General features: G+C 35.3%; 1 protein-coding gene and 1 pseudogene across 1 annotated transcript; one reads left to right on the top strand and one right to left on the bottom strand.

Moving 5' to 3' along the window:
* The first annotated feature begins 2,192 nt into the window (after positions 1-2,192).
* On the top strand, positions 2,193-3,682 carry LOC149498439 (uncharacterized; annotated as a pseudogene).
* Positions 3,683-12,750: 9,068 nt separating this feature from the next.
* On the bottom strand, positions 12,751-15,753 carry LOC149498438 (uncharacterized). Its single transcript, XM_089717322.1, has 5 exons — positions 15,264-15,753; positions 14,881-15,107; positions 14,021-14,175; positions 13,623-13,696; positions 12,751-13,538 (listed from the first exon to the last, which is right to left on the bottom strand). The coding sequence occupies exons 1-5, from the start codon at positions 15,751-15,753 to the stop codon at positions 12,751-12,753; spliced, it is 1,734 nt and encodes a 577-aa protein (XP_089573448.1).
* Between the last annotated feature and the right edge of the window lie 584 nt (positions 15,754-16,337).

Raw genomic sequence — 16,337 nt, 5'->3', positions numbered from 1 at the left:
ACGAGTAAAACCTATGTGCAGGGGGCATTGTTGGCGTCAGCCCAACTTAGAGATCCGAATTGGCAGAATTTGAGAAAGGATATCATGCGGCTAGAATGGTGCCAAGAGGGTTATTTCGCTCTAAAATCCATAAATTATAAATGTTGCATACATACATATATATATATATATATATATATATATGATATTTTTAGTTTTCGTATATATTTTCTAGAAGGTGCACCTCACTTGGAGATACTCTCAGGATCTCTATAAATAGGGGAAATAAATATTGTAAATGAGACACGAATATATACAAATAAATTAAATTGCTTCGTACGTTTAAGTCACCTTCTGTCCCCTTTTTTTTTAACCCCTACTTTCTTATATTTCTTTTATATCTCTTTCATCTTTGTTTTTTCCCTCCTAAAATTTTTTTATTCTCAATCCTTTCTTTTCAGACTAAATAGGCCTCAGTTATTAATTCACCTATCTCAAAGCACTCCTGATAAACGCAGGCCCAACGGATTTGTAATCATTTCAAACTAAACAACTTGTAAATAGTTTTAAAACCATATTATGGTGTGAAATAATTCACAAATTGGAGTTATTTTGTGATTACTTCCTTTATTTTTCATAATTTCCAAGCTAGAGATAAAATTCAAGTTCCTTCTATCATTCCCTTGCAAAATTCCACCAGATTAACATTGACTTAATTTCACTCGTCGTAGCTCAACTGTAGCCTCTATTACATTGACTTCCAAAATTTCAATTTATTACGATAAAATATCAAAATTTTAATTTGTGTTACAGTAAAATGAATTTGTTAACTCTTCCGCTAGAGAATGGATGGAAAGATGAGGCGGATGGTTTAGGAGCATTGAAAATCGAAAAAGTTGTCGTATCAGTCTTATTAACTCAACCTTTGATTAAGTCTTTCTTTTACTATTTTCTCTCTCCTTGTCAATGCTCTAAATAGAGAAATCACCCATTAAGCCTGCAACCAGTGACGGAGCCACATATGCCCCCCCTAAATTTTTTTTAATAAACTATGGGCAATATTGTAATTTTTCCTTTTCAGGTATAAAAAACACTTTTTCTTGACTAATGAAAATAAGACAACTTCTTCCTTTCTCTGTTCCACAACACCGTAATGCCCTTTCAGTTTTTGCAATCACAAGAAGCAAAACTTCAAGGTAAGTTTCTATTCTAAGCTTTCTTTCTTTTATACTTTTATTATTTAATTATTGAGATTGTAAAATTATGTCTTTCTTTTTCCTTGTTAATTTATTTGTTGGAGGTATAAAATTGTGACTTTGACATTATTTATTAGTTGGAGATGATTTCTTTTTCATTGTTAATTTATTTGTTGGAGGTATAAAATTATGCTTTTGAAATTATTTATTAGTTGGAGATGATTTCTTTTTTCTTGTTAATTTTAAATTTATTATATGTAAATAAAATTAATAAAATTTATTATCGCTAATAAAAAAAATTATTTCAAAAAATTATATTGGTGTCAACTTGAATATATATTCACATGATGATATATTAGTGAGAAAAAAAAATCAATACAATTGTTTCATTGATACAATTTTCCAATAAGTATTTATAAATTAATCTCATAAATTGTTATAAAGTCATATTTTTTTTAACTATATTTACTCTTATTACTAACTAAAACCTAGAAATATTAATTTTTGTTTTTTAAAGCTTAATAATTTATTTATCTGTCTTAACAAATCAAAAAGTCAGTTTCAAATTCTAATTACAAGCATTTAATAAATTAATTAGTTTTGCAATATAGAACTTTTGTATTTTTAAGTATATCTATTGATAATATTTATTTGTGTAGTTATGGAACAGTACTTTAAAAAAAAAATCCACCATTGCATAATCTTCATCATCAGTTAATCAACATGTTCAACAAGCACCACCTAAGCAAGTCATTATCAAAGATCATGAGCTTGATATAGAAAACATTCCTTCTGATCTAGGGATGCGATTTAACATAATGACCTATCTACCTAATGTTAGGGATGAGGCACGTAGAACTTACTCATGTCAACCACACCATCACAAATTTCCTCATAGGATAGATGGAGATCGAAAATAGAGATTTATTGTGTGTTGATTTAATGAATTTAATAGTTGGTTTTAGAATATAGTATTGAAAAAGATATTGCATATTGAACGATTCATTGTCATACGATATGTCAATAAATTTGGATGTGTTATCAGTTAAAGAGCAAATGGGAGTTGTCATTTGGGATGTTAATAAATTTGGATATGTTATTGAACAATTCATTGCTCCTGTGCATGTGTGTGATACAACTACAACACCACTTTAAAAGGATATTAAGTCCTTGTTCTCTACTTATGGCTTGAGTATATCTCGTTTGAGAGGTTAAGACTATGATGGAGCTCGTAATATGGGAGGTGAATTTCATGGCCTTAAAAGTTTGATTTTGAAGGAAAATTCCAGTACTTATTACATCCATTGTTTTGCCCATCAACTCCAACTTACACTTGTTGCTGTTGCCAAAAAGCATTCACGTGTATGTTCTTTTTTCAATACTATTACTCGTGGAGGTTCTTGTAAGTGCAGAGATATGCTTCGAGAAAAGCAAATGGAGAAAGTGATTGAAGGAATTGCATAAGGAGTAATAAGAACTGGACAAGGTTTAAACCAAGAAATGAAATTAAAGAGACCGAGATATACTTGATGGGGTTCTCATTATGGTACGATAATTAATTTGATGCATTTATTTTCTTCTATCATTGATGTTCTTGAGTATATCGGAGGAAATGGGAGTGATGATCCACAAAGGGATGAAGCAATTGATTTAGATATTTTGAATCGAGTTGAATTTGTCTTTGTATTGCATCTTATGAGAAAGATTTTGGGAACCACAAATGAGTTATCCCAAGTTTTACAAAAGAGGGATTAAGATATAATGAATGCTATACATTTGGTTAAAGTGCCAAAATATCGTTTGCAATTAATTAGAGATGATGGTTGGGAATCTTTATTACGTGAGGTGTTGGAGTTTTGTGGTACATACGATATAAGTGTAATAAATATGGAGAATGTTTATGTAGCTAGAGGGAGGCCAAGGCATAGAAGTGAAGAAATGACAAATTTTTCATCATTATGAGCTATATTATTCTGTGATGCAATTTCAAGAACTTAATTAATAATCGACTTGACGAAGTTAATATAAATTTTCTTTTATGTATGACATGTTTTGATCATAAAGACTCAGTTTCTGCATTTGATATGAGCAAATTGATTGAAGTTGCAAAGTTTTATCTATCTGAATTTCCTCCTGTCACTTTAATTGAACTTGAATCTCAACTTGAAAACTTCATCTTTGATATGCATATGGATATGAATTTTTTTGAAGTGAGTGAAATTGGAGATCTTGCAAAGAAAATGGCTGCTACAAGAAAGCAAATTGTTTTTCCTTTGGTGTAATTGTTAGTCAAATTGTTGTTAATTTTGCCAGTTGCTACAACCACAATGGAAAAAGCTTTTTCAGCGATGAGAATCATTAAAAATTCACTTCATAATAGAATAGGCGATGAGTTACTGAATGATTGTTTGGTGACTTACATTGAAAGAGATGTATTTGCAAATATTGACAATTAAGTTATTATAAACAAATTTCAACCAATGAAAAATAGGCGAGAATTATTATAATTTAATTTTAACCAATTATTTTTCAATTGTAAGGGATTCTTGTTGCTTACATTTATTTTATTTATGTGATTTTTGTGAAATATAATTTTAGTTGACCCCTCGCTAAATTTCCTGGCTACATCACTGCCTACAATTAGACTCATGTATTCTTTTACAACAAATGAAAAGGTGAGGCAATCGGGTGGTGATAACAAATTTTAAAAGATAATTACAGTTTAATTTTAGTGTTTTTATAATAAATTTTTGATGTTAAATGTAATATAATTATCAATAATAATATATGTACCGTTAGTGCAAAATTTTTTTAAGTTAGTAATATAAATTAAAAAGAAAGCAATATCAAGTAATTTAAAATTTTATACTCCCTCCATCTTATTTTATTTGCTTGTTGTTTCTTTTTAAGATGTTCCAAAATATTTGCAAAGTTTCCAAATTTAAATATGTAAACAATTATTTTTTGTGTAATAACCTTTAAGATAAAAAAAAACAAAACAACTTTTGTTGAATTTGTCAAACTATGCAAACAAAATAGGATGGAGTGAGTGCATTTTACATTAATTAATTTAATTCTTTTAACTTACCCTAATTCAAATCCACTTAAAACTATGAGAGATTGAGAGGTCCCCAACAATCATTTTATCTTCCTTTCTATCTCTTCGTTTCATGATACTTTCTATCTTATCGTTGCTTGCTTTTTTTAATCTTCAAAAAGCCAAGACTCAAGTGTCAAGTAGAGAGTGGCTTTTCCATCCTAATCTCTTCTGTACTCAATTATGCCTTCTCCTCTCTCCCTCCGATAGTTCAAATGCTCCTACCTGCGCTTTCTAGTTTAGTAGTGTTAGATTATTTAATAATCTGTATGTGGCCCATGTGATTAAAGGGCTAGTTCTAATTAAGGTGGCCCAAGATGATGGTTATTGGGCTTAATGGATAAGAGCCAGTTAGGGTTTTAATACCCTTCCTCTGCCTTATGAAAGATAAAGAAATCAATAGATTAAAGTTAACACAGAAACAAGAGAGTGTGACGGCTCCCTCAAACACATACGGAAATAGTTTGTTTGAGAGAGCTCATAAAAGAAACTCCCGCAGCTGTTGATTATTCTCTGACCATTAAGAGAGCACTTACGAACAAAAGGCCAGAGTGAAGAAACGTAGATCTGCTGTTACGGTGAGAATCGAATTGTCCCAATAAGATAACCCATAACATAGATCTGCCGTTATGGATCAAGGTACGCTTCCGATTATTGTATATTCTTGTCAAACAAATTCTATGAACAATAAATCTGGGCTATATTAAAGTTTATTCAACATGTGGTATCAGAGCCTGTACCTGTTCTAGATTTGTATGATAGTGACAGCTTATTTCGCAAGTGTACGAATCGCCATAAGTAATATATGATGAGTAGAGTATCGTATCCACAGGGATTGTAATCCAAGTACCAAAATTATGTTATCTTGTTATTATTTAAACGATGATTGAGGAAATTGTTTGTAGAAATTAAATTTAACAAGTAAAAATAAGAAGTTAAGCAAGCAATTATTGATTAAAGAAATCAAGGAAGTAAAACTACTAGGGGTTTTGATTTCACTTAACTCTTTCCATTTTATTTCATTAGTTCATTGATCAATTTAATTATTCAAGTAGGGGAAACAACCCAAAAATCACTAACAAGCTCTCCCGATGTATTGTTAGCTATTTTAACCCGGTCTAATTACCTATCTTCCAATAGCGCAATCAAACATGAATTAAATCATTAAGTTTTATGGTTTGTTTTGTGAATTCATAACCTAAGGTCATTAACTTATGAAAACCCCCCATGAGTCAAACCGTATAGCTTCCGCATCAATTTATTATTCTCATGTGTTTTATTAACCTTTTCATATCAAAGATCCTTCTTCCGATAGTGATAATTGAAATAAATCAATCTAGGGGAAAATTCTGCCTAGAAGCATTAAGTTCATTAATAAATCATAACTTGAATAAGGAAAAATAAATCTAATTGCATAAATTGGAAAAGAGATTAAGCTACATCAAACCCCTAGTATAAGAGTTTAGTTACACATAGTACTTAAATAAAATTCAACAATACTTGATAAATATTCCATGATCAATAAAGATAATGAAAGAAATAAACAAGATTAAGAGTTTAGAAATAAGAACTAGTGATAAGTTGCTTGAATGGCTTCCTTGAAACTTTGCACAACTCTTGAATACTTAACTTCTAAAAATAAACTATATACAAACTATGAAATGAGAGATGGGAGAAGAGATGTAGAGTATGGGATAGATGGGATCCTCTTGGATGGCTTCCTTCTCCTCTTTATATAGACTTCTTGGGGGAACATTTCTCATGTTTTAATGATAAAAAATCTAACTTTGTGAGGTGGAAAAGCTCCAAATTGAGCCATAAATTGCTCTCAATTATGGCTTTCCAAGTGCACGTGGTTGAACTTTGACTGGCATGTGCAGAAAGTATCCAAAGCATCTTGTGAAAATGGTAGGAATTAGTTGGCAATTTTTGACTCAAAATTCTGATTTCTTGCTTGGCACGGGCGTGTTGCCTGGCACGGCCTGGGGCGTGCCAGGCTTTGGAGGTTTAGAGGATTCAGCACGGGTCGTGTTCCGTAGCACGGCTTGGGCATGCTAGCGCGCACGGGCGTGTTTCCTGGCCGTGCAGTCCCCTGGAGGTTTGGCTTAGCGCGCACGGGCGTGTGGAATGACACGGGCTGAGGCGTGCAGTTCTCTGGAAGTCTGGAACTTGTGTAGCACGGGCGTGTTTCAGCTGCACGGGCGAGGGCTCTTCACTCCAGTGCGCGCACGGGCGTTCAACTCAGCATGGCTGGGGCGTGTCGGGCTTTGGCTTTTGACTTGTTTCGCCTTGTGCCAGGCACGGCCGTGCACCTTAGCACGGGCTGGGGCATGCCTTTTGAATTTTTGCCTTTCTTTGTTTCTTTTCTTGCAAAATCCTACAATTTTCTTTAGAATCAAGTGAGTTGTGTTTCAAGGAAGCTTTTAAATAAAAACATATCAATATTACATACAAACTAATTTAAATAAATTAAAAGCAATAGAAATTTTAATCAAAATTACAATAAGAATGCTATAAAAAGAACACTTATCAAAATTCCCCAAACTTAAACCATTGCTTGTCTTCAAGCAACAAAACTAAAGACTTCGTAAGCTGGCTTAGTAGGGAATAATTATTCACGAATTTAATAAATATCCAAATTATTAACATAAGAATAAATTGTATATATTTCCTATGTTAGTTATTTCTTAGCCAAAACTAATATAACATATTCTTTTTATTAAACATGAGTAAGGAATATTTTTGCATCCTTTAGAATATTAATTACTTCGGACAAGTTTAGCCTGCATGTAATATTTTTCATCTCAAGGCATTTTTTTTTTTTTTGGGTAATCTACTTCTATTAAAGAATTTGGTTGCATTTTATGCTCCATACCTCTTCTCATCTTTTTCTTCTTTTGTGGTTGCATTTTATGCTCCATACCACTTATATATTTATAGAAATATAAGTAATAAGTAGTTGCATTTTATGCTCCCTACTACTTTGTTTAAAGTAAAAACCTTCATCCTTTTATTGATTTAAAACATACATGCAATATGGCTTTATTGTCCCTTGTCTTTTTATTCAAGTTTGGATTCAAAAATTCCTACACAAATGGTCAAAGCAAAGAAATATGTTAACAATATCAGTTTGGTTAAAAATAATTAACTTTAGAAATATTATTAATTTATTCAAATGTTAATGATTTTAAGATAAATCATAAATTTCGCTCATAGTTATTCCATACTTATTTTATTACAGCAAAACAAAACTTTATTTTGATAGTTTAGATAAAAGGTCTACCCCCCAAATTAAAGGAGCACATTGTCCTCAATGAGCAATGCCCCAAACTTATGGCATAATAAGAGGTGGAGAAATTTTTACCAATGTGTTATGTGAGACAGGAGAATGAAATGGGGTGGTGAAGATTATCTGAGCTGTAAGGTGAGAAAATAGAATAAAATATCCAAAAGATTAAAAACTGAAAGTAACTAAAATCCAAAATAAAAGTAAAACCAATCCAAAACAAGATAAAATGTTGAACATAATAAGGAGAATGAGGTAGAAAAACATCAAGCCTCTGGTGGTGGAGGAGGAGGAGGAGGCTGAAGCAACTGGATCACAGTCTGAAGCTGAGTGGAGAGGCCCTGGTAGTGATTCTGCAGAGTGTCTAAGCGAGAGTCGATGCTGCCTTGTGTGATCTCAAGAGACTGGAAGCGATCAGTGATCATGGATTCCATGCCAGTGAGTCGAGTGTTGAACATATCCATGCGAGAGAACATTCGTGCAAACAGCTCATGTAACACCCACCGACCAATCCCGGAGAACCAGACGGTGGATGCCACAATCGGTGCCGGAGCACCATCTTATATCACTTATAAAAGCTAGATCACAAATTAGAAGTGGTTAAATTTTTATAAGGAGGCAAATAATTAACATTTTTTTTTTTTTACAAAAATAATGTTTAAGGAAATTCCTACGAAAATTTCGCAAGAGTTTCCCCTAAAAATTAACTTGCCACACAAAGAAAATATACACACTTCCAATTTTCTCCAAACCCCCAAAACTCCAATTCAACACAACATACCACAAGCACTTCTAAATATCCATCAACATACGCATAATATTCAGAACACATTCTTTTCAAGGAATCTATAATCATCATACACCAAAAATATAATAAGATGTTATTTCCTTAAATAATCATAACTCTTAATACATTATCAACTTATTATATCCAACCTTCACAACCCAATATTTATATACATGCCAAAAATCACCATTTACAAAATATCCTACCCAAAATGTGATATCTACTCTGATGCTCGTCCTCTGGTCTTGAAGAACACCCTCCGCTCCTAACCTGCGCGTGATAAAAATCAACGCGCTGAGTGGAAGACTCAGTGGTGCTAAATAACCAACAATTTAATTAACAATAATAGCCAAGGCAAAACTTAAATTACTCAACTATATAAATACCGAAATCGCATTCATTTAATTCAAATACTTTGAAAGCAATGAGAAGATTATAAATACAAATATGTCTTCATTCTTTTATAGCAACAATAAAATTTCATTTTCCGTTAAGGCTCATACTCATGCAGAATGAACATAAGCAGATTTGATCGTGGCCTATGTTAGCGCCACCCCCATCACATACTCGTGGCCTATGAAAGCACCACCGCGGCCTATGAAAGCACCACCCCCATCACACAATCGTGGCCTATGAAAGCACCACCGTGGCCTATGAAAGCACCACCCCCATCACACAAATAAGTGCGTTCGCCTATTTATAAGAGCTGATAACCCTAGCATATGATCATAGCTTCACAATAAGAAAATCCATCTCATCATGCCACGTCTCAATCATGCATAGTAGAGCCCAAATCAAAATCATTCTTTCACAAAAGCAATAATTCTTAATCAAAACCTCTTCATTTAGTACTCATCAGTTCAAAATTTTTACTCAAAACACTATAGATATATATATACTTAATATAGTATAAAAGTACATAAATCAAGAACTTTTCAGCATTTTCATAAACTTGACCTTTGCTGGGTTTTTAACACATAATTTGAGTTATGGGTCTCCAAATTGAATGAAATTAGATTCATTAGAAATTTAAGACAAAATACTACAAATGTTCAGAAGGGACCACAGCCCAGATCAAACAAAAGCTCAGAACACAGACCAACAGATCAGACCTGATTCAGCAGAACCAAGTCCAATGTTTCTTGAATTCCTACTTCACCAAACACTCAAATGAAACCAATCCAGAATGAGAGAATTCTCAAGACACAGGGCACCAACGTTTATGAAGAACTCAGAACCTAATCTTGTCATTATAGTGGTCAAAATGGGCACTCAATTTAGTAATGCATGTGGCCCGACACAACAGAGTCAGTTTGGGTGTTTCAGCCATACGTTGAGCTATGTATATCCAATTTGGATACAAGAGGATGGGTTGGAAAGATAAGAAGTAAAGCTATAACGTTTATGAAGAACATAAAACGTTATTTTTCCATTTGAGTGGTCAAAATGGACAATCATTTCGGATAGACAGTAAGACATCATAACAGAACCAGTTTTGGTATTTAAATCATAAGTTGAGCTACAAGTATTGGAATTAGACATAAGAATATGTTTTGGAAAGCTGAGAAATAGAACTACAACTTTCATGAAAGTCAGAAACAAATGGGAAGTATAAAGGGTTCAAAAATGAGTTCCAATCCCATGGCAGAACACATCTCACATTAAAATTCAGCAATTTAACCAAAACATACAAAGTTCCCAAAATATATTCAAAACCCTAACCATGTAAAAACAACTTAAACAAGTGAAATTATGATTGCTCTAACCTTATTAACAAGCTTGAATAAGCTTGGAAAGCCTTACTCCTTGGCTTTCTCTTTACCCTTTGAGGATGGTTCTCCAACCTCTTCAAAGCATGAAAAATCAACATTACAAGCAAAACTTGACAAAAGAAATCGTTGGAGCATGATTTAATGCATCAATAACATGTCTAAACCATGAATTCTACTTAACAATTCACAAAACTCAAAAACCACAACTTACTTGCTTCAATGGTAACTTCCCTTCTCTTTGCTTTTAATCACCAATCTCAACTTCTACTCCTTAATTCTTAAGCATTAAGTCCTATTCTATGGTTTAATTAGATAGTTTGGTGGTAAATTTGGAGGTAAGAAAATGAAGAAAATGAAAGAAGAAGGAAGAAGATGGAAATGGCGTGGAGGAGAGAAGAGAAGAAAGAAAAAAATGTTGTGGTGTTACTTTAAGTGCCAAAGTCAAATTTGACTTCCTAAAATCATGCCAAATGTGTGGCTAAGATCAAGTCCTAAATAATCTCATCCAATGGCTCTAAATATTCCTCAAATAATTCTCTTCTACTTATTATTTAACTCCACCAATTAATTAAATTAACTCCACTAAAATAATTCCTCTAGTATACCACACTAGAAATATTATGCATTTAATACATAAACTCTCCAAAAATATTCATTAAATATTTTCTACCCACCTAAATCATGCAAACATGCTCCAAAAATAGTAAATAAAATATTAACTATGCATAGTAATTTTTTCAGACTAAAATAATACCAAGTCCCGGACCGATGGTACTATTCACAGACCGGTAAATCACTATTACCGACACTAAAAGAAAAAATCAGTCTGTTACAGCTCATCATTTGACACAGTGGAAGTGCCCTGGAATGAAGGTCCAGCTCCGGATGTACCTGCACCAGAAGTAAAACCAGGGAAAGGAGGTGGCTGATCCTCCTCAATGTCAGCAGCTGCAGGTATGTCCTCGTCAGTGGTTTCCGCTGAGGCACCTATTACTCGATATGTATCTCCAAATTTTTCCACAATCTTCATATGAATCATAAGATCAATATTTAATCTAGTCCCTCTACCACCTCCTAAGCTATCATAAATAGGTCTAGTTGGATCCCACATCATTAAGTAGGTGGCGATGCGTGTAACAAAACTACCCATCACAATGGCTCCTTTGTCGGCTCGTGCCACTCGAGCCCATTTTTGGCATAGCCAATAACCCACGTTTAACGACACCCCATTTTTAATAGCCCAGATAAAATAAAGTTCACCGCGCCCCACAACTCCTTCACTCTCATTTCGTCCAAAAATTGTGTGAACTAAAAACTTATGGATGTATCGTAAAGCTGGGCTTTTTAATTTTGATGCTTTGGATGATCTAGCACTATAAACACTGCTGTCTGCTAACTCACCCCACCTATGACGATCCATAAAATCATTCGGGACTTGGGTAACCGCATTTTCAGTAGGAAAACCAAAAATGTGACTAACCTCATCTATTGATAGTTCAAAATTTCTTCCTAGGAGTCTAAATGTTATTTTATTCCTAAAACTGTTCGCTGGAAATTTAATTGATGCAGAAAGTGAGCTTAAAAATTCTAACGTGAGGGGAGGATACACAAGGTCTTTCATTTCAATAAAGGAACCCCACCCCACACGTTTCAACGGTTCAATCACAGCATCTTTAAGCCCCACAATTGACAAAGCATGATCATCAATAAACTTATTTGGTAAAATGGGGCGTAGTAGAAGTTTGTTGTACCTTTCTAACTGGTCGTTGGAACCCATATCAAAGGGAGGGGGCGGTGGACTGTCAGATGGTGTGGAAGATCTTGTGGTGGAGCCGCGTCTAGATGCTATAGATGAAGAAGGACGGCTGCGCTTGTACCTAGGAGGCATGATGGTGAAGAATATTGAAGAAAATCAGATACAATTGCAAGAAAATGAGGGAAAACAAGAGAAAATTGAGAGAAAATGAGAGAAAATGAGAGAAAGAGGTTGTGACGGCTAGGGCGTGTTGAGTTGAATGAAACAGCGCTAGGGCGTGCTGTTTAAATAATGTAGCGCGCACGGCCGTGGAACTTGACACGGTCGAAACCGTGCAGTCCTCTGGATGTCTAAATTCAAGCGGGCTCGGGCGTGCAGAATGACACGGTCCAGGGCATGCACTTCTCTGGAAGTCTAGCGCAAGAGGGCACGGGCATGCAGAATGACACGGTCCAGGGCGTGCACTTATCTGGAAGTCCAGCGCAAGCGGGCACGGGCGTGCAGAATGACACGGTCCAGGGCGTGCACCCTCTTTTTCCTGCAGGGCAACTTATCTTACCTAGCACGGGCGTGCGTCGCTGCACGCCACAGGGCGTGCAAGCTCCTGGGACTCTTGATGCATGCGGGCACGGGCGTGGGGCGCGACACGGCCTAGGGCGTGTTACCCTCTTCTTCTCAAATTTTAATTTTTTTTTTTTTTGAGCACGGTCTTGCTAAATTACACACCCAGATTATCTTAACTTTTTTTTAACTTTAAAAATAAAATAAAACCATGACAAATACATAAAACAAAAATAATCACAATGAAAATGGGTTGTCTCCCATAAGCACTTTTGTTTAACGTCGTTAAGTTCGACGTACCGAACCTGATTCAAGCTTACTTAAGATTGATAGCGGTCTTAACAAGATCAAAATTTCCACCTTGGTAAACCTTCAGTCGGTGAGCATTAACCTTGAAACTTCGGTCACTGTCCATAATCTCTACTGCTCCATGCGGGAAAATTTCTTTAATCGTGAAGGGGCCGGACCACCTTGAGCGCAGTTTTCCTGGAAAAAGGCGGAGTCTAGAGTTGTAGAGTAATACCTGCTGGCCTACCCTTAGATTCCGCAGAATAATACACTTATCATGCCACTGTTTGGTGCGTTCTTTATAGATCTTTGCATTTTCATAAGCGTGGAGCCTCATTTCATCCATCATATTTAATTGAAGCAACCTCTTTTGACCAGCTTCCTTAGTATCAAAGTTAAGAAATTTGATTGCCCAATATGCCTTGTGCTCCATCTCGACAGGGAGGTGACAAGCCTTACCGTATATCATTCGATATGGTGACATGCCAATTGGCGTCTTGAATGCAGTTCTATAGGCCCAAAGAGCATCATCGAGCTTCTTGGACCAGTCCTTTCTTGATTGGCCAACAGTTGTCTCCAAGATCTTTTTGATTTCCCGGTTCGTGACTTCTACTTGTCCGCTTGTTTGAGGGTGATATGGAGTACCTACACGATGTGTAACGCCATATCTGGAAAGTAGTGAGTCAAGGTACTTGTTACAGAAATGCTTACCTCCATCGGTGATTATTGCCCTTGGAGTACCATGCCGTGTGAAAATGTATTTCTTGATGAAGCTCATTACACTTTTGGCATCGTTATTGGGAAATGCGATAGCTTCTGCCCATTTTGACACGTAATCCACCGCCACTAGGATGTATTGATTTGAATATGATGATGGAAAAAGTCCCATGAAGTCCAGACCCCAAACATCAAAGATTTCAACTTCAAGAATGTTATGCAAAGGCATCTCATGTCTTTTTGAAATGTTACCTAACCTTTGACAGCAATCACAAAGACGTACATAGTTAAAAGCATCTTTAAATAGATTAGGCCAATATAAACCGCTTTCCAAAATACGTGCCGCTGTTTTGTTTGCTCCAAAATGTCCTCCACATTCCATTGAATGGCAGAATTTAAGAACACTTTCCATTTCACTTTCCGGTATGCACCGTCGAAATAACTGATCACTACAATATTTGAACAAAAATGGCTCCTCCCAATAGTAGTATTTGATATCATGGAAGAATTTTTTCTTTTGTTGATAAGAAAAATTGGGGGGAATGATTTTGCAAACAAGATAGTTGACTATATCAGTATACCAGGGAGTTTGAGTTATTAGCAGAAGATGCTCATGGGGAAAGCTCTCATTGATTTGTAGCTCGGTTGTATCCTCTTCTCCTAATTCTAACCTGGAAAGGTGATCAGCCACCAGATTCTCGGTTCCCTTTTTGTCCCGAATTTCCAAATCAAATTCCTGCAATAAGAGGACCCAACGAATCAGTCTCGGTTTAGCATCTTTCTTTTCTAGCAAATATTTGATGGCTGAGTGGTCTGTGTAAACTATTGTTTTGGCCCTAATTAAATATGCTCGGAATTTTTCAAAAGCAAAAACAATAGCTAACAATTCTTTTTCAGTAGTTGCATAATTCAATTGAGCGTCATTTAATGTGCGACTAGCATAATAAATGACATGCAACTTCTTGTCCTTTCGTTGTCCAAGAACAGCTCCAACAGCATGATCACTCGCATCACACATAAGTTCAAATGGAAGAGTCCAATCTGGTGTAGTGATGATAGGTGCTGAGATCAACTCCTTCTTTAATCTGTTAAAAGCATCTAAACACTCTTTGTCAAAATTGAAAGGGACGTCTTTAACTAATAAATTACAAAGAGGTTTTGTGATTTTTGAGAAGTCCTTGATAAACCTTTTGTAGAACCTTGCATGACTAAGAAAACTTCTTATGCCTTTCACTGAGTTAGGAGGAGGTAGTTTTTCAATTACCTCTATTTTGGCTTTGTCTACTTCAATTCCTTGCTGAGAGATTTTATGCCCCAAGACAATACCTTCACTAACCATGAAATGACATTTTTCCCAATTCAATACAAGGTTAGTATCTTCACATCGTTGCATTACTAAAGATAGATTATAAAGGCATGTATCGAAAGAAGAACCAAATACAGAAAAATCATCCATAAATATCTCAATGGATTTCTCAACCATATCAGAAAATATGGACATCATGCATCTTTGGAAGGTTGTAGGAGCATTGCATAGTCTGAAGGGCATTCTCCTGTAGGCAAAAGTGCCATAAGGACAAGTGAAAGTAGTCTTTTCTTGATCTTCTAGAGCAATGGGTATTTGAAAGTACCCGGAATATCCGTCCAAGAAACAGTAGAAAGGATAACCTGCAAGTCTTTCAAGCATTTGATCAATAAAGGGTAAGGGAAAATGGTCTTTACGTGTTGCTTTGTTTAATTTTCTGTAATCAATGCACACACGCCAACCTGTGACTGTTCTAGTGGGAATTAGCTCATTGTTTTCATTAAAGATGACAGTCATACCTCCCTTCTTTGGCACCACTTGGATAGGACTTACCCAACTACTATCGGAGATTGGATAGATAATACCGGCATCCAGAAGCTTTATGATTTCAGCTTTCACCACCTCCTTCATGTTTGGATTCAAACGTCTTTGATGTTCGATTGAAGGTTTGTAGTCGCCTTCCATTAGGATCTTATGCATGCATATACTTGGGCTTATTCCTTGTAAATCAGAGATTGACCACCCTATTGCCTTCTTGTACTTCCGAAGAACCTGCAACAACCCTTCCTCTTGATCAAGCGTTAAGTGAGAGGAAATGATAACATGAAAGGAGTTGTTCTCACCTAGAAATGCATGCTTCAAATGAGGAGGAAGCTGCTTCAGTTCTTGGTTGGGTGATGTGTCTTCTTTTTCTTTTTCTTTTTCTGCATTATTATCGTCTATGCTATATAGAGTTTTATCTACACATGTATCTATTACATCTATTCTAAAGCAATCATCGCAGTCCATAGGTAATTTACAAGATTTTAACACATCGAAAACGACCTCCTCTTGACCAACTCGTAATGTCAGTTTCCCATCATGTACGTCAATTAGAGCTCTTGCAGTTGCAAGAAAAGGTCTTCCAAGGATCAATGATCCCTCTCTTCCTTCATCAATTTCAAGGATGACAAAATCAACTGGAAAAATAAATTTTCCTATCTTGACTAGTACATCTTCTACAATTCCTTTGGGATATTTGATTGATCGATCGGCTAATTGTAGAGACATCCTTGTTGGCTTGAGCTCCCCCATACCTAGCATTTTAAAAACTTCATAAGACATCAGATTTATGCTAGCTCCTAAGTCAGCTAAAGCTTTTTCAAAATTTAGATTGCTAATATTACAAGGGATAGAAAACTCCCTGGATCCTTTAGCTTTGGTGGCAATTTGTTTTGGATGGTTGCACTGCATTCTTCAGTCAGTTTTACCATGCCTTGATCATCAATCTTCCTTTTCTTGCTCAAGATTTCCTTTAAGAATTTTGCATAACTGGGCATTTGAGCAAGAGCTTCAGCAAATGGGATGTTTATTTGAAGCTTTTTGAAGACATC

The sequence above is a fragment of the Jatropha curcas genome, chromosome 2 (assembly GCF_041381405.1).
Source record: "Jatropha curcas cultivar XTBG-Jc1 chromosome 2, XTBG_Jcur_1.0, whole genome shotgun sequence".
Classification (NCBI taxonomy): Eukaryota; Viridiplantae; Streptophyta; class Magnoliopsida; order Malpighiales; family Euphorbiaceae; genus Jatropha; species Jatropha curcas.
Note: the sequence above shows the minus strand (reverse complement) of the source record. Positions and strands in the feature narration are given on the sequence as shown.

Excerpts from the sequence above, each read along its gene's own strand:
- LOC149498438 (XM_089717322.1), bottom strand. The coding sequence starts at position 15,753 with ATGGACTGCGATGATTGCTTTAGAATAGATGTAATAGATACATGTGTA. Across the intron at positions 15,108-15,263 it reads AGTGGTGCCAAAGAAGGGAG|GTTATCCTTTCTACTGTTTC; the intron begins GTATGACTGTCA and ends AAAGACTTGCAG. Across the intron at positions 14,176-14,880 it reads TATTTATGGATGATTTTTCT|GAATTTGATTTGGAAATTCG; the intron begins GTATTTGGTTCT and ends CTCTTATTGCAG.